Source organism: Ranitomeya imitator, chromosome 4, assembly GCF_032444005.1.
Source record: "Ranitomeya imitator isolate aRanImi1 chromosome 4, aRanImi1.pri, whole genome shotgun sequence".
NCBI lineage: Eukaryota > Metazoa > Chordata > Amphibia > Anura > Dendrobatidae > Ranitomeya > Ranitomeya imitator.
In genome coordinates this window covers 193,842,045-193,867,225 of record NC_091285.1, presented here as the reverse complement: position 1 = coordinate 193,867,225, position 25,181 = coordinate 193,842,045, and the positions used below count along the sequence as shown (strand labels likewise).

General features: G+C 46.9%; 1 protein-coding gene across 1 annotated transcript; it reads right to left on the bottom strand.

The window, feature by feature from the left end:
- On the bottom strand, positions 1-23,588 carry TMED9 (transmembrane p24 trafficking protein 9). Its single transcript, XM_069764211.1, has 5 exons — positions 23,427-23,588; positions 18,844-18,944; positions 18,643-18,768; positions 14,468-14,614; positions 1-996 (listed from the first exon to the last, which is right to left on the bottom strand). Exons 1-5 carry the CDS (start codon positions 23,551-23,553, stop codon positions 847-849), a joined length of 651 nt encoding a protein of 216 aa, XP_069620312.1. The 5' UTR covers positions 23,554-23,588; the 3' UTR covers positions 1-846.
- Between the last annotated feature and the right edge of the window lie 1,593 nt (positions 23,589-25,181).

Genomic DNA, 25,181 nt, shown 5'->3' with positions numbered 1-25,181 from the left:
TAAAGGGAAATTTTGTTTTTATTTAAAGCAAAACATGAAAATATCCAGACAATCAAAATCAGTAACTTCAGGACCCTTATAATCTTGGATCCTAGTGGCTTAAATCCCTGAATAAAGAAGGGAGCCAATTTAATGACAGTCTCTTAGAGATCAGTACTGCAGGTGGTGTGCACATTTTTGGCAAGTGCTAATTCAATCTCAAAACGTGATAGAATAAAATCTCATGACGGTACAACAGCAGCGAAGTCATATTCTGTCCTACAAACCTTTGTCAGTCACAGAACAAAAATCTGCTAGCCACTGTGGCAGTTTCCTCCAGTGCAGTGCCAGCCTAGGCCAGGAGCAGTATTCATATTTTGTATCCACCTCTATAGAAAGAAAAATCTATAACCATCAGTAATGATAAAAGCACATAAAATTAACCCAAAAACCGCTTCACCATAAAAACAATTCTGAAAAAAGAAAAAAAAAAATCCTTTATTTTTACTGCAAGTATAATTTCCCTGATTTCTGCAATAATGGAAAAAATGAGGAAAAAAAAACCAAAGCTTATTTTGGTGCATTTTGGGACAAGTTCTAGTTCAATAGAAAAAAATGTATTTAAAAAAAAAAATGCAAAAACTGAATATTAAGAACAAATCATTCAGTATTTTAGGACAAGTCCCGCTGGCTTGACAGGGACATATCTATCTGACAATGGTGATCCAAGTAGAGTGTTCTGGTCCCACATGCTGGAGTCACCGTGTAACAGTTCCATCTAATTGATTTTAATGGTGGAAGACACCTAGCAGGGGATGGATCCAACACTTCTGGTAAAGCAGACACTGCTACTCTCTTTTTTACAGTTTACACCAATTTCTTTGCTTCAAAGAAACTCTTCAGATGCCTCATCTGCCAGATCCCAATAGCCACAAGTATCAGTGTCTGAGCAATGGACCACCATAAGACACGCTGGTTGGTACTTTCACTTGTCTGTCGGAATCTCTCCTCCCGCCACTGCAAGAACCAGGATAACTGATCAATACGTCATGTAATATATCAGAAAATAAACAGGTAAAAATGAGTGATGAGCGAATATACTCGCTACTTGAGATTTCTCGAGCACGCTCGGGGGTCCTCTGAATATTTTTTAGCCTTCTGAGGTTTAGTTTTTCTTGCCTCAGTTGAATGATTTACATCTGTTAGCCAGCACAAGTACATGTGGGGGTGCCTGGTTGTAAGGGAATCCTCACATGTAATAAGCTGGCTAAGATGTAAATCATTCAGCTGCAGCAAGAAAAACAAACTCCGAGCACTAAAAAATACTCGGAAGACACCCGAGAGTGCTCGGGAAATCTCGAGCAATGAGTATATTCGCTCATCACTAGTAGAAATATTCAACTCAAGAGTTTGATACTTAACCAATGATGATAACATTTAACATCAATAAGATAAATGATTCCTCAAATTAACCTCTTAAGGTACCGTATATACTCGAGTATAAGCCGAGATTTTCAGCCCAAATTTTTGGGCTGAAAGTGCCCCCCTCGGCTTATACTCGAGTCACGGTAGCGGTGGGGTCGGCGGGTGAGGGGGTGAGGGCGCTGAGGCATACTTACCTAGTCCCAGCGATCCTCGCGCTGTCCCTGCCGTCCCACGGGCTTCGGCGCTGCAGTTTCTTCCTCTCTTCAGCGGTCACGTGGGACCGCTCATTACAGAAATGAATAAGCGGCTCCACCTCCCATAGGGGCGGAGCCGCTTATTCATTTCTCTAATCAGCGGTGCCGGTGACCGCTGATAGAGAAAGAAGCTGCGGCACCGAAGACAGGAGGGGACAGCGCGAGGATCGCCAGGACTAGGTGAGTATAGCATATTCACCTGTCCTCGTTCCAGCCGCCGATCCATCTTCCCGGCCGGCGCCTCCATCTTCCCGGCGTCTCTGCTCTCTGACTGATCAGGCAGAGGGCGCGATGACGCATATAGTGTGCGCGGCGCCCTCTGCCTGATCAGTCAGAGCAGAGACGCCGGGAAGATGGAGGCGCCGGAACGAGACGCCGGGAGCTGCAATCAAGGGAGGTGAGTATGTGGTTTTTTTTCTTTATTGCGGCAGCGGCGGCACAAATTTATGTGGAACATCTATGGGGCACAGTGAACGGTGCAGAGCACCGTATATGGCACAGCTATGGGGCACAGTGAACGGTGCGGAGCACCGTATATGGCACAGCACAGCTATGTATGGGGCACAGTGAACGGTGCAGAGCACCGTATATGGCACAGCACAGCTATGGGGCACAGTGAACGGTGCAGAGCACCGTATATGGCACAGCACAGCTATGTATGGGGCACAGTGAACGGTGCAGAGCACCGTATATGGCACAGCACAGCTATGGGGCACAGTGAACGGTGCAGAGCACCGTATATGGCACAGCACAGCTATGGGGCACAGTGAACGGTGCAGAGCACCGTATATGGCACAGCACAGCTATGGGGCACAGTGAACGGTGCAGAGCACCGTATATGGCACAGCACAGCTATGGGGCACAGTGAACGGTGCAGAGCACCGTATATGGCACAGCACAGCTATGTATGGGGCACAGTGAACGGTGCAGAGCACCGTATATGGCACAGCACAGCTATGGGGCACAGTGAACGGTGCAGAGCACCGTATATGGCACAGCTATGGGGCACAGTGAACGGTGCAGAGCACCGTATATGGCACAGCACAGCTATGGGGCACAGTGAACGGTGCAGAGCACCGTATATGGCACAGCTATGGGGCACAGTGAACGGTGCAGAGCACCGTATATGGCACATCTATGGGGCACAATGAACGGTGCAGAGCACCGTATATGGCACAGCTAGGGGGCACAATGAACGGTGCAGAGCACTATATGGTTCACACCTATGGGGAAATATGAACGGTGCAGAGCACTATATGGCACAGCAATGGGGAAATAATGATCTATTTTTATTTTTGAAATTCACCGGTAAATGCTGCATTTCCACCCTAGGCTTATACTCGAGTCAATAAGTTTTCCCAGTTTTTTGTGGCAAAATTAGGGGGGTCGGCTTATACTCGGGTCGGCTTATACTCGAGTATATACGGTATCCTTTTGCATCTCATTTTTAATTTTATTTACCCCCTTAAGTAGTCCTTTTGCATTTTATTTTTCTCAACTTCTGAGAGTTCTAACTTTAATTTTTCCTTTGGCATCACTGTATGCAGAACAATTTGTGGTTTTCAATTACACTATGTACAGAAAAATAGGAAAAAAAATATACCAAGTAGGGTGAAACGGGTAGGGTGGGGAAACAATTCCGCCTTTGTTTTCATGGCATTTATTGTGTGGTAAACAATGAGTGGGCAGCATTATTCTTCAGGACAGTATGACTATGGCGAGACCAAACTTATATAGCATTCTGATATTTTAGTCTTTGCAAAAAGTAAATATAAAAAAGTCATTGTCAAACTCATAACTCATTTTTTTTACCTTTAAGAAGGAGACAATTTTTTTTTTTTTTTTACTATATTAAAAAAAACAGGATTTTTGGTTGCTTACCGTAAAATCTGTTTCTCGGAGCCTTCATTGGGGGACACAGAAACCATGGGTGTATGCTGCTGCCACTAGGAGGCTGACACTATGCAAATAAAAAAGTTAGCTCCTCCTCTGCAGTGTACACCCTACCGACAGGAAGTAGGATATTCAGTTAGTGAGAAAGCAGTAGGAGAAGCAACGTGTAAAAGAGAAAGAATAATAATAACATAATAAACTTTATCCACATAGCGCCAACAAATTCCACGGCGCTCCATAGATTAACAGTTTCAAGCACTCAAAGAGTATTCAAAGAACTCAAACGTATACAGTAAACAGAGCTGTTCAACTTGGGAGGGAGCTGTGTCCCCCAATGAAGGCTCCGAGAAACAGATTTTACGGTAAGCAACCAAAAATCCTGTTTTCTCTATCGCCTTTCATTGGGGGACACAGAAACCATGGGACGTCCCAAAGCAGTCCCTGGGGTGGGAAAAACAGACTTCCATCAAGTACGAGGACTCACCACTGCCGCCTGCAGGATCCTTCTGCCCAGGCTGGAGTCCGCCGTAGTCCGGCGAAACGTGTGGATGGAAGACCAGGTTGCCGCTTTGCAAAGCCGTCGGCGAAAACCCCTGTGACGTACCACACTGGAAGCGCCGACTGCCCGGGTAGAGTGAGCCTTTATCTCAGGAGGGGCACTCTGTTCTTGACCCGGTAAGCTTCCAAAATTGCCGTTCTGATCGAGCGAACAATAGTCGCCTTGGAAGCCAGCAGGTCTCTACGCACGCCATCAAGGATGACGAAAAGAGAATCCATCTTTCGGAAAGCGGCCGTGCTAGCCAGGGAGATCCTCACTGCCCTGACGGGGTCCAGCCTGTACAACGATCGCTCCAGAGGATGAGTCGGAGCTGGACAAAAGGAAGGTAGAACGATGTCCTCGCTGAGGTGGAAAGATGAAAACCACCTCGTGAAAAGAAGGAAGGCGGAGGCCTGGGACCACCTTGTCCTGGTGGAAAAACCATAAAGGAGGTCGGCAAGAAATGGCCGCCAACTCAAACACGCGGCGGATCGAAGAGATGGACTTGAGAAAAGCCACCTTCCGAGATAGAACTGACAGGGAAAACTCCCTGAGAGGCTCAAAAGGGGGGAACCCCTGAGAATAACCAGCACAACCTTTAAATCCCATGAATCCACAGAGGCCCTGTACAGAGGGACAGCGTGGGCTACTCCTTGAAGCAAGGTCTTAACCTGTGGCTGAGAAGATAACGTCTTCTTAAAGGGAAGAAGAGCGCAGGAACCTGGCCCTTTATGGAACTGAGAGCGAAGCCCAAATCCAGTCCTGCCTGAAGGAAAACCAAATGGAAGGCAGGGAAAGGACATAGGTGAAAAGCGGTTGGACTCGCATCAACGAAAGTAAGCCTTTCAGGTACGATAGTAGATCCTGAAAGAAGACGAAGGCTTCCTAGCCTGGATTATAGCGTGACCCATCCGGGCCGAAAGACCGGACGCTCTTAGAACTGTGGAGTCCACAGCCACGCCGTTAAACTGAGCGACCGATAATTCGGGTGGCAGATCGGACCCTGAGACAGCAGATCGGGTCTGTTTGGAAGGCACCAGGGGTGACCGGGAGAAGATTGATGATGTCCGCAAACCAAGACCTCCTGGGCCAATCCGGGACGATCAGAATGACCGACACCCATCCTGCCTTGATCTTTTCGACAGCTTGGAAAGCAAGGGAAAGGAGTGGGAACCGATAGGGGAGCGCGAACTGCAACCAAGGAATGGCCACTGGCCAGAGTGTTAACACTACTGTGAGAGGATCGCGGGACCTTGGACCGACCCAAGGGACCTTCCTATTCAATCGGGACGCCATGAGGTCCACATCTGGAGTCCCCCAATCGAAGAGCAATCCGATAGGAAACCTCCTGAAGTACCAGTCCCCTGCCACAAGGCCCTCGCGGCCGAGGAAGTCGGCGGCCTAAATGTCCACGCTGGGGACATGCACTGCGGAGCTCACCAGGACCGTTACCTTTGTCCAAAGGAGGATCCTGGAAACTCGGCCGAGGCCAGAGACCGCCGAGTCCACCCCTGGTGGTAGATATATGCCACTGCTGTGTCATTGTCTGTCTAGGCTGCTGAGAATCCTTACCCAGTGAAGGAAAGACAGAAAGATGATCCGGAACTCGAGGACATTGATCGACAAGGAGGACTCCTGCACCAACCAACAACCCTGAAAAGAACAGGTGACAAAGCCCCGCGCCTCCGCCGAGCGGGCTGACGTCCGTCGTCACCACCTGCCAGGGAACTGAAAGGAAAGATATGCTGTGAAGGATCTACTCTGGGATAAGAGAAGTGACCTCGGCCACCAGTCGGGGAACCGTTTGACCCGGGGGAAAACCGGATCGGACGATGCAGGGAGAAGACAGACCTGTCCCCCTGTGATAGAATAGCCTGCTGAAGAAGTCTTGAATGAAACGGGCGAAGGGAAAATTGCTCCCGATGTTGCAACCAACCTCCTTAGGACCTTTAAGGCCCATCGGAAAGGAGGGGAGCCGAAAACCCTGGAGCAAGCAAACTTCCTGACAAAGGAGGGATATCCTGTCTTCGGGAAGGAAGACTCTGGTCCGACAAGTGTCGAAGAACATGCCCGGAGATACGAGGCGCTGAACAAGACGGAACTTCTTCCTGTTGACGAGCCACCCGCAACGGCTAGAGTGTCGGGAAGATGGATAGACATTCGGGAGCCTGAAACCGAAATTCCTGAGCCTCCATGGAAGCGACTACTGAACGAGGGAATATCATCCTGAAGTGTCTCCGACGAAACCTCCTGTTCAGCAAATTGAGATCCGGACTGGGACGAACCTTGTCGTCCTCTGATTCGAAGAGAAGCCTGTGAACCGTTGAACCGTTCCTGTTCTGGGACGGGAACGATTACCCCGGATCTAAGGAGGGAAACAATGGCTGTAAAGAAACCCGGGACTAGAGCGGGGTCTCTTGGAGGTTGGGATTCGAAGAAAACGATCCCAGGGCCGTGAAATGAAGATTTTGTATCTAGAGGATACAAGTGCCCTGGCCCATGCGTCCTCTACTGAGGAGACCCAGACGTCCCTGAGGAACAGGAGAAACGGGCTAGAGTCTAGTCGTGGGTCATGCCTAGGTGGAACTTCCAGTCCTGGACCTGGAGAATCCACCTTAGGAGTAGCGGGGACGCCAGGAAGGAGTGAGTCGAAGAATACCTTCTTTTCTTAACGTGCCTGTGGCCTCTGTTGCGAAAAGGAATCTGATGCCGCGAAACGACGCAAAAAAGGCCGAAAAGGACCGAAGTTGCCGCCTAAGAGAACTGGTGCCGCCAGTGGCGTCCTTAATAATTTGGTCCAGCTTGGAACCGAAAGAACGTGATCCTTGAAAAAGCCAGGCTCGTAAGGGACTTCTTTGATGACTCTTGAGCCAAACAGAACGACGGCTGGCAATAACATTACCGGGTGTCTGAGCGGCAGAAGACGCGACGTCCAGAGAACACATTACTCCCCGGCATGAGTAATCTGGGTGGTAACTTCCGCCAGCCAGTCTGGTGGAGCTCCAGCTAGAATGCCCCAACGGAGTTGTTTTAGCCCCTTCGGATACCGACTTCGAAACCCAAGTGCAAGCGGGCATAGGGATGATGCGGCAGGTTCGAGAGCCGAATTCACAAAGGATTCCATGATCCTATCGATGGAACCTGTCAGAGTCGCCCCACCGGACAGCGTGAGGACTGTGTTGGTGGCAAGTCTATTGGCGATGAGATTCGGAGGAAAGAGATATGAGACTCCAAGACGCTTTCCTCTTTGAGAACGTCTGGTCGAATTCGCTCTCTCTCTGGCCAGAAGCTCCTCGATTCAGGATGAGGAGCGAATCCCTTGTGAGGTAGTTTAGACCGTCTAAACGAAACCGCCTGATCTGCGGGTTTCGTAGAGGAATCTTTGTAGCCACAAGTCAGATTGGACGCTCCAATGAGGCTTTGAACCATATCCCTCATGATAAGATATGGTTCGACTCCGGCCCCAAATTATCCTCCGAAGGCACATCAGAGAAAGCCTCGCCTGACTCCGGGGGGGGGACCACAGAGAAAGACCGTGGGGCGAGATGGACCGAGAAGATAACTCAGACTGGCGTTCCCGACTGAATCTTTCGCGGCCTGTATTGGAAAACTCGGACAGGGCTTCCTGCGACCTGCTGGCTACTACGGAAGGCTGCAGGGGCAACCGATCGAGCACGGACACAAGGGTCTGGGACACCCGTGTGAGATCCGCTACTGAGAGACAGAGGGGAGGCCCAACCTGGGGTGGGGACTTCGCTCTGAGGCGGAGCAGCAGGAACAAAATGTGGGTTGCTGCAGGCCTGCCTGAAGGGAGCTTGTGGTTACAAGGCGAACCCTGAAAGTGTTTCACTAAGACACAGGAAAAGGTAGGAGGCCGGGAGCGACCTCCCTTAAAATTAGACCGAACGGGCCCCTAAGGGAAATGTCAGAAGATTAGGGGTTTGAGTCAAACTGCGGTGCAGAGGTACTCACGGCAGGCGCTGCGGTGTCCAGATGGAAAGCTGCACGGCTTGGAAGATGCTCCTCAGGAACAATAGCCCCTAGGAGAACAGGTAGACACATCTGGGGCACTCTTGTCCGGAACTTACTGCAGGCCTGAAGAACAGCAGTGGAACAGAAAGATGGAGCTGCTGCCCTGCAGCCTCTGGTGTGATCCGCGCAGATGATGTGCTGTGCCCCCAGGAGAAAATGCGGGCACGTTGGAATCTCCTGCCCTGGCTCAGCAGCGACGTGGGGGAAGGGGCGGAGACAGCCCACATGGCGCCGGTGGGCGGAGTTTGCAGGGCACAGTTTGTCGGGCGGGAGAAAGCCCGCCCGAAGAAAGCGGAAGTGAAGGAGCGCGGTACCGGAAGTAGGCCCCGGCGGGAGCCGGGACCTAAATTAGAGGCCGGTGCCGCTGGAAAAGAGACCGCGGCCCCGGAACAGTGCACCGCAGAGCAGCGCGGCAGCCTGCCAGGACCGCAGGGACGGGACGCGGCGCCGAAGTAGGCCCCGGCAGAAGCCGGGACCTAAAGGAAAGGCCGGTGCCGCTGGAAAAGAGACCGCGGCCCCGGAACAGTGCACCGCAGAGCAGCGCGGCAGCCTGCCAGGACCGCAGGGACGGGAGGCGGCGCCGAAGTAGGCCCCAGCTGAAGCCGGGACCTAAAGGAGAGGCCGGCTCCGCTGGAAAAGAAACCGCGGCCCCGGAACAGTGCGCCGCAGAGCAGCGCGGCAGCCTGCCAGAGCCGCAGGGAGAACGGGACGTGGCGCCGAAGTAGGCCCCGGCAGAAGCCGGGACCTAAATTAGAGGCTGGCGCCGCTGGAAAGGGGATCGCGGCGCCGAAGCCCGCAGGGCGGCCGCAGGGGGGGAGCGGTGCCGGCGTCGCCACAAAAGTGACATTGCGGCCGCTGCGCAGTGCGGCCGCAGGGAGGGCACTGCGGCCCCGATGAAGGGGATAGCCCGTAGTGCAGAGCCACTGCTCGTCTTGGTGCCCCTAGGATCCCTTTTAAAATAAAATCAGCGCCGCCATAGAAGATAGTGCAGCGTATTTAGGGCCAACTACTCCCCCACACCGTGAGAGAGTAAGGGGAAGATCTGGAAATTTAGGGGAAATACTCACCTAAACATCCCACGCAGTTACTAACCTGAAGGTATCAGACGTCCACGGAGCTGTGATGGACGTCCTCGTCTCCTCCAACCGACAGGCTCTGGTGGGCGAGTGGGTGGGGGACGGAGCCAGGACCGGACTTCTGAGCACGCTGGTGTGCTAGGATCTTGGTCCTGGAGAGGGATCTATGAGGATACGGGGTGGCAGTACACGCCGTACTCATAGTCCGCATAGTGGGACTACAGGTGTGACTGTTCACCCTGTATCCCTCCGGAAAAATCTGAAAAGAAACGACGCACATTGAGGTAGATAAGGGTCTAATGAAAGACCCGTGTCCACCTCCTACTGACACTAAGCTAAACTGAATATCCTACTTCCTGTCGGTAGGGTGTACACTGCAGAGGAGGAGCTAACTTTTTTATTTGCATAGTGTCAGCCTCCTAGTGGCAGCAGCATACACCCATGGTTTCTGTGTCCCCCAATGAAAGGCGATAGAGAAAAAAAGTTGTTTTTTTAATTTTCACTTTATTTTGTTAGCTCTCTTAGGGGGAATTGAACCTGCAAATGTTTGATTGCTTGCGCTAAACGGTACTACAGCATATAATGAAATGGACAGTCTCCTACAAAGCTCAGGCTTCACAAGCATACCAAGCCCCGAAAACAAAGGCTGTCATGGCAACCCATCAGCAATCCACAATCAGGTCACGAGTGGCTGATTGGTGCCTCAATAAATGCCCAGACAGGACGGAATCACTTCAATGCAGCTGTCAGATTGACAGCAACACTTAAAGAGAGTCTGTCACATTTTACCTATCTAAACTGTTAACATGGGCATAAAAGTTATAGACTGCTGAAAACAGTCGTATCTGTGTGTCTCATATCAGATAATTTATCCACAACATAGCATCTGATATCACTTTATATAATTTACATCTTCTGGGCTCTAGGGAGGTTGCTGCCTGGAAGATAACTCTGCCTCCGGAGCTTATTTTACATGAAGGGGGAGTTACCAGTGTGAGACATGTAATGGCCGCTCTCTGCTTCCCTGATCTCACTGCAGAACTGTGTGTGACTATAAGGCCAGGGACACACACAACGTATAAAAATACGGTCTGTTTTACACGGACGAGAATCGCACAAATGTTTACAAAACAGCGATCCGTGTGCAGTGCGAGGATGCGATTTCCTCGCATCAAATTATCCGTGTGACATCCGTATGGCATCCGTAGGGCGAGAATGGAATATTGTTGTTTGTTTTTTTTAAACTTTGTTTCAGGTGGCAAGGGTCTTCAGGTGGATTAAGAGTATAATAAAATATTAAAACACCATGTGTCTTTATTTCATTAAAATACTTTGTAATAATGTGTGTGTGTGTGTTTTATTAACCATTTCGTACTATTGGATTAATAATGGATAGGTGTCATAATGGACGCCTCTCCATTATTAATTTGGCTTAATGTCACCTTACAATAGCAAAGTGACATTAACCCTTCATTACCCCATAGCCCACCGCTACACGGGAATGGGAAGAGAGTGGCCAAGTGCCAGAATAGGCGCATCTTCCAGATGTGCCTTTTCTGGGGTGGCTGGGGGCAGATGTTTTTAGCCAGGGGGGGGTCCTATAACCATGGTCCCTCTCCAGGCTATTAATATCTGCCCTCAGTCACTGGCATTCCCAATCTGGATGAGAAAATTACGCGGGAGCCCACGCCATTTTTTTCCGCGATTTAACTTAATAGCTAGAGACCCCAAATTTGTCACAAAGACACTTCTTACATTAGTAAAGAGGAATATGTAATAAAAGAAGGGATATGAGATGGTTTACTATATGGAAACCATGTCTCATATCCTGTCGGGTTTGGGAAGGAGATAGGAAAAGCCGGCAATTGAATTACCGGCTTTTCTGCTATGTTGCACTGAATAATTATATATATATATATATATATATATATATATATATATATATATATATATATATATATATATATATATATATATATATATATATATATATATATATATATATATATATACAGGTCCTTCTCAAAAAATTAGCATATAGTGTTAAATTTCATTATTTACCATAATGTAATGATTACAATTAAACTTTCATATATTATAGATTCATTATCCACCAACTGAAATTTGTCAGGTCTTTTATTGTTTTAATACTGATGATTTTGGCATACAACTCCTGATAACCCAAAAAACCTGTCTCAATAAATTAGCATATCAAGAAAAGGTTCTCTAAACGACCTATTACCCTAATCTTCTGAATCAACTAATTAACTCTAAACACATGCAAAAGATACCTGAGGCTTTTATAAACTCCCTGCCTGGTTCATTACTCAAAACCCCCATCATGGGTAAGACTATCGACCTGACAGATGTCAAGAAGGCCATCATTGACACCCTCAAGCAAGAGGGTAAGACCCAGAAAGAAATTTCTCAACAAATAGGCTGTTCCCAGAGTGCTGTATCAAGGCACCTCAATGGTAAGTCTGTTGGAAGGAAACAATGTGGCAGAAAACGCTGTACAACGAGAAGAGGAGACCGGACCCTGAGGAAGATTGTGGAGAAGGACCGATTCCAGACCTTGGGGAACCTGAGGAAGCAGTGGACTGAGTCTGGTGTGGAAACACCCAGAGCCACCGTGCACAGGCGTGTGCAGGAAATGGGCTACAGGTGCCGCATTCCCCAGGTAAAGCCACTTTTGAGCTACAGAGAAGCAGCACTGGACTGTTGCTAAGTGGTCCCAAGTACTTTTTTCTGATGAAAGCAAATTTTGCATGTCATTCAGAAATCAAGGTGCCAGAGTCTGGAGGAAGACTGGGGAGAAGGAAATGCCAAAATGCCTGAAGTCCAGTGTCAAGTACCCACAGTCAGTGATGGTGTGGGGTGCCATGTCAGCTGCTGGTGTTGGTCCACTGTGTTTCATCAAGGGCAGGGTCAATGCAGCTAGCTATCAGGAGATTTTGGAGCACTTCATGCTTCCATCGGCTGAAATGCTTTATGGAGATGAAGATTTCATTTTTCAGCATGACCTGGCACCTGCTCACAGTGCCAAAACCACTGGTAAATGGTTTACTGACCATGGTATTACTGTGCTCAATTGGCCTGCCAACTCTCCTGACCTGAACCCCATAGAGAATCTGTGGGATATTGTGAAGAGAAAGTTGAGAGACGCAAGACCCAACACTCTGGATGAGCTTAAGGCCGCTATTGAAGCATCCTGGGCCTCCATAACATCTCAGCAGTGTCACAGGCTGATTGCCTCCATGCCACGCCGCATTGAAGCAGTCATTTCTGCCAAAGGATTCCCGACCAAGTATTGAGTGCATAACTGAACATTATTATTTGATGTTTTTTTTGTTTGTTATTAAAAAACACTTTTATTTGATTGGATGGGTGAAATATGCTAATTTATTGAGACAGGTTTTTTGGGTTATCAGGAGTTGTATGCCAAAATCATCAGTATTAAAACAATAAAAGACCTGACAAATTTCAGTTGGTGGATAATGAATCTATAATATATGAAAGTTTAATTGTAATCATTACATTATGGTAAATAATGAAATTTAACACTATATGCTAATTTTTTGAGAAGGACCTGTATATATATAGAGTTATATATATATATATATATATATATATATATATATATATATATATATATGTATATGTATATGTATATGTATATGTATATGTATATGTATATGTATATATATATATATATATATATATATATATATATATATATATATATATATATATAACTCTATATATATATATATATATATATATATATATATATATATATATATATAGATATATATATATCTATCTACCTATACTATGTGTACACATTTAGTCTACCTATTCTGTCAGTGTGATTTTCCTGTACACCGCACTGAATTGATTTTCCTGTACACCGCACTGAATTGCCGCCTTTTCTATAGAACACCGGTGCGTATTTCTCGCAAGTCATACTGATGGTCCGTGTGTAATCCGATTTTTTTTCTCGCCCCTATAGACTCTCATTGGCGATTCTCGGCCGAGATACGCCGTCAATCTCAGCATGCTGCGATTTCACTCGGATCCTGAATACGGCCGAGAAAACAACGGATAATAGGAGCTGCCCCATTGATTAACATTGAGCCGAGTGCTATGCGATTTTTTATCGCATTGCACTCGGCCGTATTACGGTCTAGTGTGACTCCGGCCTAACTGACACATCTGCAGGTTCTCCCATCTTCAGCTTCCAGCTCACAGACAGATTGGGTTCTAATATTGTTACAATACAGCACAGCTCACAGAGATGCAAAAAATGTGTTTGTAAGAAGACTAATGTAATTTCCCCTGTTCTGTGTTAGTTACATGTCTCACTGGTAACTCCCCCTTCATGTAAAATAATCTCAAGAGGCAGAGTTATCTTCCAGGCAGCAACCTCCCCATAGCCTGGAGGAGATAATTTACATAAAGTGATACGCAATGATTTCTCAACAAGGCATCTGATGATGAGACACACAGAGAGGACTTTTTCCAGCAGTCTACAAGCTATATACCCAGATTAATAGCTTAGGCTACGTTCACACTAGCGTTCGGCTAGTGTGCGTCGCGCTAGCGTCGGGCGACGCAGCGGCGACGCACGCGTCATGCGCCCCTATGTTTAACATGGGGGACGCATGCGTTTTTGCTTGTTGCGTTTTCCGACACGTGCGTCTTTTTTGACGCTAGCGTCGGACCAAGAAAACGCAACAAGTTGCATTTTTCTTGCGTCCGATTTTCATCAAAAAACGACGCACGTTTTTCGGTGCGTTGCCGACGCAGCGGCGCACAACGCTAGTGTGAACGTAGCCTTAGATAGGTCACATGTGGCGTCATTCCCTTTAAAGTGTTAAACAGCTGCAATTGGAGCTATCTCCCATTGCTGTCGATACAGGCATAAGGCAGTTGTATCATACAGATTGCATATTCCATGTGAGGCCAAATTCAGATATCCATGTCACATCGTCTGCGTGTGAACAGTGATATTTGAACTCACCAGAACGCAACAGCCACATACATGCCTCTGAGGCTGTTGAGTACAAGATGAGACCAAGGGCCAGTCCGTACATCACTACCCATTCACTGATCATGAGCCCACTCCATGATGTACTGTTACATTGTGATGCCAAGAGAGGGGTTAAACAGATCGTACTCTTTTTAGGCACATGCACGACAGCATTTCATAACCCATTCAATCACTTTTCAGGATGCAATATCAAATGCAGTAATACTGGTATTCTTACCCTTTGGTAGTTTTGTTCCTTCTGAATCTGTTCCACTTGTTCGATCAGTTGCCGTACGCGCAGCTGTAGCGTGTTCAGTTTGTCCTTGGCAGCAATCTCTTCATAATTATTGGCATGCTCCCCAACTTGGATGTCAAGGTGAACCCTCTGTTAAGCAAACACACATTTTGGGTAGCTAAATCATTTAGTAGACTGGGCAAAAACGGCTGGGGATAAGCCAAGAAAATTCATGCAAATATGATACACAAGCCAGCGTTTAATCAAATAGGACAATATATTATACAGAGATCAGCATCGCACACAGAATACAATACAAGCCAAAGTGCGCTTTTGGCAATTACAGTGGCTTGCGAAAGTCTTCATTCCCTTGGCATTTTTTCACATTTTTTCTACATCATAACCTGGAATGTCACAGTTTTTTTGGGTTTTCATCAGTTCATGTAAAGAACATGCCTACAACTGTGAATATTTGTTTTTCTTTTTATCGTGAAGCAAACAATAGGAGAAAAACTGAAAACTTCAGTGTGCATAACTATTGACCCCACTAAATTCAGCATTTTGTAGAGCCTCATTTTGCAGCAATTACAGCTTCAAGTCGCTTTGGATTAGTCTCTGAGCTTTCCACATCTTGCAACTGGGATTTTTGCCCATTCCTCAAGGCAAAACTGCCCCATCTCCTTCAAGTTAGATGGTTTCTTCTGATGAATAACAATCTTCAAGTCTGTCCACAGATTATCAATTGGATTAAGGTCTGAGGCTTTGACTAGGCCACTCAAAAACATTTACACGTTAACTTTAAACCACTGTTGTTGGAAGCTGAACCGCTGTCCCAGTCTCAAATCACCAACAAACAGGTTTTGCTCAAGAATAAGTCTGTATTTTGCACCATTCATCTTTACCTCGACTCGGACCATTTTTCCTGTCCCTGCTGCCGAAAAATATCCCCACAGCATGATGTTGCCAACACCATGTTTCACTGTGTGGATGGTGTTCTTGGAGTAGCGAGCGGTGTTTGTTTGGAGCCAGACATAGCGTTTACCTTGGTGGCCAAACAGTTCAATTTTGGTCTCGTTCGACCACAGCACCTTCCTCCATACATTTGGGGAGTCTCCCCCATCTTTTGGTAAACTCTAAACAACTTACAATTTGTGTCTTTTTTTCTGCCTCCTCTTCTATAAAGGCCACCTCTATGGAGTGTATGGCTTATTGTGGTCGTACAGACAGATACTCCAGTCTCTGCTTGGGAACGCTGCAGCTCCTTCAGTTACATTTGGCCTTTGTGCTGACTCTGATTAATACCCGCATTGCCCTGGCTGAGAGTTGTGGTGGCAGTCATCTCTCGGCAGGTTTGTTGTGGTACCATGTTATTTCCATTTCATGATAATGGATTTGATGATGCTCAGAGGAATCATCAGAGATTAGGATTTTTTGTTTTTTAATAACTAGTGATGAGCGAATATACTCGTTACTCGAGATTTCTCGAGCATGCTCGGGGGTCCTAAGAGTATTTTTTAGTGCTCAGAGTTTTAGGTTTTCTTGCCGTAGCTGAATGATTTACATCTGTTAGCCAGCATAAATACATGTGGGGATTCACTAGCAACCCCCACATGTACTTATGCTGGCTATCAGATGTAAATCATTCAGCTGCGGCAAGAAAACCTAAAACTCTGAGCACTAAAAAATACTCGGAGGACCCCCGAGCATGCTCGAGAAATCTCGAGTAACAAGTATATTCGCTCATCACTATTAATAACCCAAGCCTGACTTGTTCTTCTCAACAACATTGTCTATGACTTGTTTGGAGATCTCCTTGATCTTCATGGAGCTAATTATTATTATTTTGTTTTTAAAGAAGCATATGAGCTAGCTCTACTTTGAGCACCATATAGCACCCCCTCTTAACCACATAAGATACCTGGCATAATAACACCACCAAAAAGCTAAGGCAAGTGTCCAGGGTTGCGGAGCGGCGTTGGAAGAGAACACACTCGCAAGACGACTTCACTGTATTCAAACAAGCAACACTCGCTTTTAAATCTGCACTCACCTCTGCTAAACAGGCCTACTTCACAAACCTCGTATCTTCCCTATCCCACAACCCCAAACAGTTATTCAAAACATTTAACTCCCTCCTCCGCCCCCCACTGCCCCCTCCAACCTCCCTCATCTCTGCTGAGGACTTTGCCACACACTTTAAAAATAAGATCGACCAGACAAGGCAAGACTTTATTGTTCAACCACCACAACCCCTTTGTATACCAGACCAATGCCCAAACCCCATAACCTCCCTATCCAACATCACTGAAGGGGGACTTAATTGTCTCCTCTCCAAATCCCACCTCACCACCTGTGCGCTCGACCCCATCCCACCTCCTCCCCAACCTCACCACCACACTTATCCCATCCCTAACCCACCTCTTCAACCTATCACTAACTTCTGGCACCTTCCCCTCTGCGTTCAAACATGCCACAATCACGCCTATCCTTAAAAAGCCAACCCTCGATCCAACTGCTATGTCCAGCTATCGCCCAATATCGCTGCTCCCATTTGCTTCCAAACTCCTGGAGCAGCACGTCCATGCTGAACTCTCCTCCCACCTCTCATCTAACTTGTTGTACGACAATCTACAATCTGGTTTCCGCCCCCATCACTCAACTGAGACTGCCCTGACCAAAATCACTAACGACCTACTTACCGCCAAAGCTACTGGACAATACTCTGTACTCCTCCTTCTAGACCTGTCCTCTGCTTTCGACACAGTTGACCACTGCCTCCTACTACAGATCCTCTCCTCCTTTGGCATCAAAGACCTCGCCCTATCCTGGATCGCCTCGTACCTTTCCAACCGCACATTCAGCGTTTCCCACTCCCATACTACCTCCTCATCCCACCCTCTCTCTGTTGGAGTCCCCCAAGGCTCTGTTCTAGGACCCCTACTCTTCTCAATCTATACACTTGGCTTGGGACAACTCATAAAGTCCCATGGATTCCAGTACCACCTCTATGCTGATGACACTCCGATCTACCTCTCTGGCCCAGACGTCACCGCTCTGCTGTCCAGAATCCCAGAGTGCCTATCAGCCATATCCTCCTTCTTCTCCTCTCGCTTCCTCAAACTCAATGTGGACAAATCTGAACTCATCATCTTTCCTCCATCCCACAAATCTTCCTTACTTGACCTATCTATCGCAGTCAAAGACATCATGCTTTCCCCTGTACCCGAAGGCCGCTGCCTCGGAGTAACCTTCGACTCTGCCCTGTCCTTCAAACCACACATCCAAGCTCTTTCCACCTCCTGTCGCCTCCAGCTCAAAAATATCTCCAGGATCCGTCCTTTCCTCAACCCCCAATCTACTAAAATGCTTGTGCACGCCCTCATCATTTCCCGCCTTGACTACTGCAACATCCTTTTCTGTGGCCTCCCTGCTAACACCCTTGCACCTCTCCAGTCCATCCTTAACTCTGCTGCCCGACTAATCCATCTCTCTCCTCGCTACTCCTCCGCTTCCCCCCTCTGCAAATCTCTTCACTGGCTCCCATTCCCTCAGCGTATCCAGTTCAAATTGCTAATACTGACCTACAAAGCCATCCACAACCTGTCTCCTCCATACATCTCTGAACTAATCTCTCGATATCTTCCCTCACGTGACCTCCGGTCCTCCCAAGACCTCCTTCTCTCCTCCACACTTATTTGCTCCTCATCCAATCGCCTCCAAGACTTCTCCCGAATATCCCCCATCCTCTGGAACTCTCTGCCCCAACACGTCCGACTATCAACCACAGTCGGATCCTTCAGACGGAACCTGAAAACTCATCTCTTCAGGAAAGCCTACAGCCTGCACTGACACCGCTGCTGCCTCATCACCAACGAAGCTACTGCCTCACCAACACCGGAGCTACCGCCTCACCAACACCGGAGCTCCTGCAACCCTCAACCTACTGTCTCCTTCCCCATAATCCTGTAGAATGTAAGCCCGCAAGGGCAGGGTCCTCGCCCCTCTGTATCAGTCCGTCATTGTTAGTTTGTTTACTGTATGTGATATTTGTAACTTGTATGTAACCCCTTCTCATGTACAGCACCATGGAATCAATGGTGCTATATAAATAAATAATAATAATAATAATAATACCTGGTGGTCCAAACATACTTAGATTCACCCAACTATTAACTTACCAACATCCCTCCAGCAAAGAGAGAAAACTTAGTGGAGTTTGAATGGAGACAAATCTGGTGCTCTCCTGGGGTGTGGGAAGTGAAGGTGAAGCGTCCCTCTGATCCATACTGACGAGAAAGAATGACCTACACAGAGGAAGCATGTATATGTTAGTAACATTAAGAAGATAAATATCTGTATTATATGAATTATGCACTTACTTTATCATCTGGATCCTTCACTTCTACAAACATGCCAAGGCCAGGTGTAGCGGGTAAATACTCCTCCCTCTGCTTGTCATATAGCTGGGTGCGGTAATTACCTGTAAAAGAAGGAAGGGTAAAAACCTAGAATAAACATCACTTCCACATGTCATTTATTTACCTTGTGTGTAATTATCATTGTAGAGACCAGCATTATCAAGCAGTACTGTACAGCCTTTGTTTTAGAATATTATACACATAGGTAAATAAAGACAGCTGACAACCCAAAACATGAGGTCTTCCTAATTTTCCCTCATAGCAGAGAATCCTAATAAGCCCGGTCATTTAGTATCGATAGTAGATACTGTAACCCCTACATAGGTGTTGCATAGCCAGCTTTACTATTTCCGCACTGCCCATAGACCATCAACATCTGAGTGGTCCACATAGTACTCTGCAGTGACATTATTAAAAAAAAAAACGAAAAAAAAAACACTGCACAGTAAAGCACCTGCGAACATATGATCACTGGGTATAGGGATGGAGCAGTTGCTGCTGGATCCTTAGAGACCCAGTCAGCTCGGCTATGTAGGCAAGAGCCTTCATTTTCCCTGTAACTGGCGCTAATATACCAGACCCAGTTACAGTGCAAATCAAAAAAAAAAAGAAAGAAAAGTATTCAAAATGTTGAAATGTCCCCAAATGTTATCTTTTAACTTTATGGGTGGCTCAATGTGTGAAATAAATGAATAAGAAATAGATAAAAGCAGGAAAAAATAAAGTTGCTGCCAGTCCAAATTAATGTAACTAACCCAGCACCTGTAAAAAAAAAAAAAAAAAAAAAAAAAAAAGTGTCCGATACATAAAAATAATTGTTACGGAAAGTAAACAGTTTCAAAATGCATTTTAGTGGTGCTTTGTGGTCACAAAAAAAGTAAAAACCAGACTAAAAGAATGCAAATTAGGATGTCAGTCCATACTACATGCTTCACGAAGATCACAGAAAGACAAACGGTATAGTTGTAAACCGCACGGCTTTCTCAGCACATTCATAAAGTAGGCTGTACATATCGGCATCGTGGATTTCATTTTTACAAGGTTTTTGTAGAATAGGATATATTGATTTTGGAAATTAATAATCCATAGTTAAAGGGACTATAAAAAAAAATGAACCACTGTTTATATTAGTTTTAGATTTTTAAAATTTTTCCACATGACAATCTGTTAAAGAGAACCTGTCAAGTCAGACGCTGCAGGTTGATAGCATTATGAAGGTGCCCGTCAGTCACACTATTTCTCTTGGTAACTGCCGGCTTTCAGTCATGCTGGCGTGCCCAGAACAATTACAATCACCACTCATAGCACTGAGAGTGACGGCTGTACACTAATGCACTGCTGAGCCGCCTGTCTGTCCGAGCAACTTTCATACTTGCCTCAAGACATGAAAACTAAGATAGAAACAAAGTGAACATATACCCTGCTGCAAGTAAAAGCTATAGTGCATACAAATAACAGGGTACTTCGTAAACACTGGCATAAAGGCCATCCCACCAGCACCAAGGTATACCCAAATCGGTTTTTGCACTTAGTGCAAGAGTGTGGCCTCCCTTCCTTTGAGCTGCACATTACATTTATACAGCTGCTGGGTGTCTGTATTCGGGACCCAGTCCTGCTCGGCCTCTATTCACATTGATGTCATTTTGACACATGGTAAAGTTTTAATACTAAGGGTTCGTACCATCCTGATTTTGGTACATCTTGACGTTGGTGGGATAGCTTTTATGCTTTTTTTTTTTTTTTACAAAAAAAAACAAACAAACGTGTTCACCAAGTACAATACGTTATTTATATACACTATTTATTGTATGATTTACTTCCAGCAAGGTATACATTACTTTTTCTTTCTGTCTAGGTGTTGTCTGTTTGATGCCCATTGTGAATACGCTCTTATGTTTTGCATACCAAGTTGTACTCGTGTTCATTTTTTTCAGTTACCTTTAGCGATGAGCGAATGTGCTCAGATAAGGTGTTATCCAAGCAGGCTTGAGTCCCTGCACCTGACATGTATGAATTACATGTTTATTAGACAATTCCTGCATGTGTTGTGGCTGTCAAACAGCCGCTAGACATGCAGCCGTGGAAACATGAACATATTATTCGAGCACGTCAAAGACACTCAGACCCGAGCGTGCTCCAAGAACACATTATCCGAGCACGTTCACTCATCACTAGTTACCTTTTTTAGGATATGTGCACACTGTGGGCCTGATTCAGCAAAACAATTATGCCAGAATTCTGGCATAAATCACTGAGAAGTCATGACATTTTTGCAACTATTGGCTTTTTCATACCAGTTTCACCTAGCTCTGGCAAAGTAGGGGTGCAGGAGCAGAACTGGGGGGTGACTAGCTGTGGTGACCCATACATCACAAATCTTACTGCTTCAATTCTGCAACATGGGCACATAGCCTAAATCCTCCTCAAAAACTAGTAGTTTCTGCTACAAAAACTCAGCCAAAAAAATAAATATACCCCCAATGTGCACATACCTCCAGAGTCAAACTTCCAATTGTTTCAGGAAATAACACATGCGCAGTAGCCACAATGCTTGGACCCTTGCCTTATCGTTTTCTATTAAATTGTGTAATGAGCCTGTGCAACAGTCATTGTGAGGAAAGGGGAGCAGGGTCATTAATGACATCACCTATCGTGAATAGTGGATCCTGTGTTATCAGCTGTGTATAGACATCAGAATCCTACTCCGATTGTAAGCTTTTGAGCAGGGCCCTCATTCCTCTTGGTAGCTCTTTTGATCTATGCGACTATTGTTATTCTGCTATATCTATTGTCTGTACATGTCCCCTCTATAAGGTAAAGTGCTGCGGAATATGTTGGCGCTATAGAAAGAAAATTATTATTCTCGAAACGGGTTCTGAAAACTCGCAGTGGCCAGTGGGAAGATTGCAAGGTTGCTAGTTAGTTTTTTTCATTTTATAATTATAATCATATGAAAAAAAACAAAATTGCTAAAACAAAACAAAATACATGTAACAAAAGCCTGGTGTATTCAATAGGTCATTTTCAGATGATGGCTTCCCTGTAAGCTCTTTACTGTCCCAAGTAAAGGTACCGTCACACTCAGCAACTTTCCAACTACATACTCACATTCCGGTGCCTGTCACGTCCCTGGCGTCTGCTTCCCTGCACTCCTCCTGCATCCTGTGTAAGCGCCGGCCATAAAACAGAGCGGTGACATCACCACTGTGCTCTGCTTTACCGCCGGCCTGCACTGACACAGGAGGAGTGCAGGGAAGCGGACGCCTGGGACGTGACAGGCACCGGAATGTGAGTATTGTTTTTGGTTTTTTTACATTTACAATGGTAACCAGGGTAAACATCAGGTTACTAAGCGCGGCCCTGCGCTTAGTAACCCGATATTTACCCTGGTTACCAGTGAACACATCGCTGGATTGGCGTCACACACGCCGATTCAGCGATGTCAGCGGGCGATCCAGCGACAAAATAAAGTTCTGGCCTTCTAGCTCCGATCAGCGATGTCACAGCAGGATCCTGATCGCTGCTGCGTGTCAAACACAACGAGATCGCTATCAAGGACGCTGCAACGTCACAGATCGTTATCGTTATCGTTGTTCAGTGTGAAGGTACCTTAAGGTAGGGATTCCAGGAGACAGTGGCCACGACACAGGCTTACATGCCACTGCTACGTAGCAGCAAAGTGCAAGTGAATGAGCTGCAAAGTACTGCAACAGGCATGTCAGAAAAAAATTCAACTGGTTCCACTGGTTTCTCTTGGTATCTTGGGGGTCACAATGAGACCCCGTACATTTGCACACAGCTGCATTATAGCAGCGACATCCAGTGATCTCAGGCTGTGCAATCTGCGCCACTGCCAAAAGCCAGACCCCATTATTGAGTGTTTAGGTGTGCACTGTATGGTTGGTGCCATTTATCTCAGGAGGGGCTGGTAAGCGGTACAGCAGAATACAGCCTGTCATAAGTCGTCTCCTAAATACCGCCCGACCTGGCTTATAGTGACAGATCCTGACCTCCCGCCAATGACGCCACGGCTCACCCGGACTCCTCAGACTTGGACCCTCGAGTGCTACCAGTTGTTAGGACAGAACAGTACGAGGTTAGGGGTCCATAATGGGGCAACAGGGGTCTGTATGTAACCAGAGGACTGTGGGGTTAGTGGTGGTCCTTGCATCGTGAGGTAAATGCGGCTGTCACCGTGGCCATAGTTTGCTTTATCCTTTTACTTTGCCATGAAGACGTAGCAGAAGATGGCATCAGTGCCTCCCCCTTAGTAGCATGGAAATGTCACCTGACTAAGAGCCCCCAAAGAGCAGTGACATGCCAGAGTGTTAGAGGAGAAGTCAGACCTGCAGCCCCCTCCCCACAATGGCCTCTCCTGGCAGGGGCTTGTCAGCAGCCTCCCATTATAGGGGACAGTGGAAGGGAAGTGTCATGGCAGAACACTATAGCAATGGACAGCATGTCTGAGGCTGAGGAGCTACTGAAGGAGCAGGGAGAGGGGCAACACGAGACGTGAGGAACTGTCCACTCCCCCCGAAATTTACCTATCACCATGGTTTCGTCCGGAATCTCCTCTATAAAACATTTCTTCTCGGTCTCGCCTATATGGAAGTAGAGGGAGGTGGCCGGGCCCATACAGGCGGCGAGCAAGAGCAGCCAGGCAGCAGCCATCTTCCTGGAAGACCAGCACCTCACCGGAAGCTGAGGTAGCATCAAACCGGCTGCCACGTCCACCAATCAGAGGCTGGGCCGCAAACGCTTCTGGGAGTTGTAGTCTGCATGCTCCCCGGCACTGCTGACGTCATGTCGGCAGCGCGAGTTTAGCGGGGGAGCTGGGAGCAGAGCGAGCGGAACACTGAGGACGTGGGAGTGAGGCGCATGGCTGAGGAAGGAGGCGTGGGCGCCATAGACATTGCCACTGTGGGGTGTGGGCTGGGCTGCTAATAACACTGAGACTAGGCTATGTGCACACGTTCAGGATTTCTTGCAGAAAAACCTGAAATTTTCTGTAAGAAATCTGCATGCGTTTTTTGTGCGCGTTTTTGGTGCGTTTTTTTGCAGATTTTTCCGGACATTTTTCAATGCATTATATAGTGGGAAATCCGCAAAAAAATTCGCAAAATTAATGAACATGCTGCGTTTTTTACCGCAATGCGTTTTTTTCGCGAAAAAAAAAAGCATCATGTGCACAAAAATTACGGAATTCATTCTAAATGATGGGATGCACAATTTATGCTGTTTTTTTGCGGTTTTTATAGCAAAAAACGTGAAAAATCAGCAACGTGTGCACACAGCCTAAACCTAAAGATGCCACAGATGTGGGATAATGTGTCCGCCGCCATTACGTGACCAATAATCAGCTATTGGCGCTGACTAGGACGGGAAAGGTAAAGCTGGGGATACAAGGGTGGGCTGCCATGTACCATGGTGTGCGTGTAGCGCCCCTTTAGCGTTTACGGCTTGTCATTTTATGACAGTGATTCGCTGCTGTAAATATGTGACAGAATTTTGCAATGACTCCACACCTGATTCTTTGCTTTTTAAAGGGGGTTTCTACTTTTGGGGACAATTTTTTTTCTTACTTAAAAGCAGTACTCCAGCATTATTTAAATTTCATCTCCCCACTGGTGTTACTCATCCATGTTCCCTGCCCCCAGTAATACACTCTCCAGCCGCCATCTTCTGCTCCTCCCAGCGCCGCTCTTGTGACCGCAGCTTCTGACTGACCGGAACTCACAAGCTCTCACTATAAGTCTCTGAGAGTCTGGTTCTGGCCTCGTTCGGGCTCTCATAGACGGATGGATTAAGGGTAGCCAGGGCCCGGGCTGTTCAGACTCTGTAGGCCCCCCGGTCATGTGACGGGGTCATCATATACCTGAACCAGATTATTCCAGAAAAATAGTTGCTGAGTGAAACTCCACTTCTCACCTATCTGTTCCCATCACCAGATCACGCATATAAACGGCAGCTTTTCTTTTGGCCAAAAGATTTTTCAAGCCACCACCATAACACGGTAGACACTTTTGGCCGGGCCCTATGCTACTGTACAGCCAGGGTCGGATTATCAGAAGGTCAATATGGGCGGTAGCCCAGGGCCCAGTGGTCTGGGGGGGCCCTGGGCTACCGCACAGATTGACCCTCTGATAATCATCCGTGAATGCCGGCGGCCGCCGCCGGCATTTATGTGCCCCCCCGCCGTACCCGGTGGGCAGAGAGAGGGGGCCCGCATCGGGCCCCTTCCGGTGCTGCGGCGGTTTCCTATTGACGTGCGGGCGCGCTCCCGCACGTCAATAGTTAAC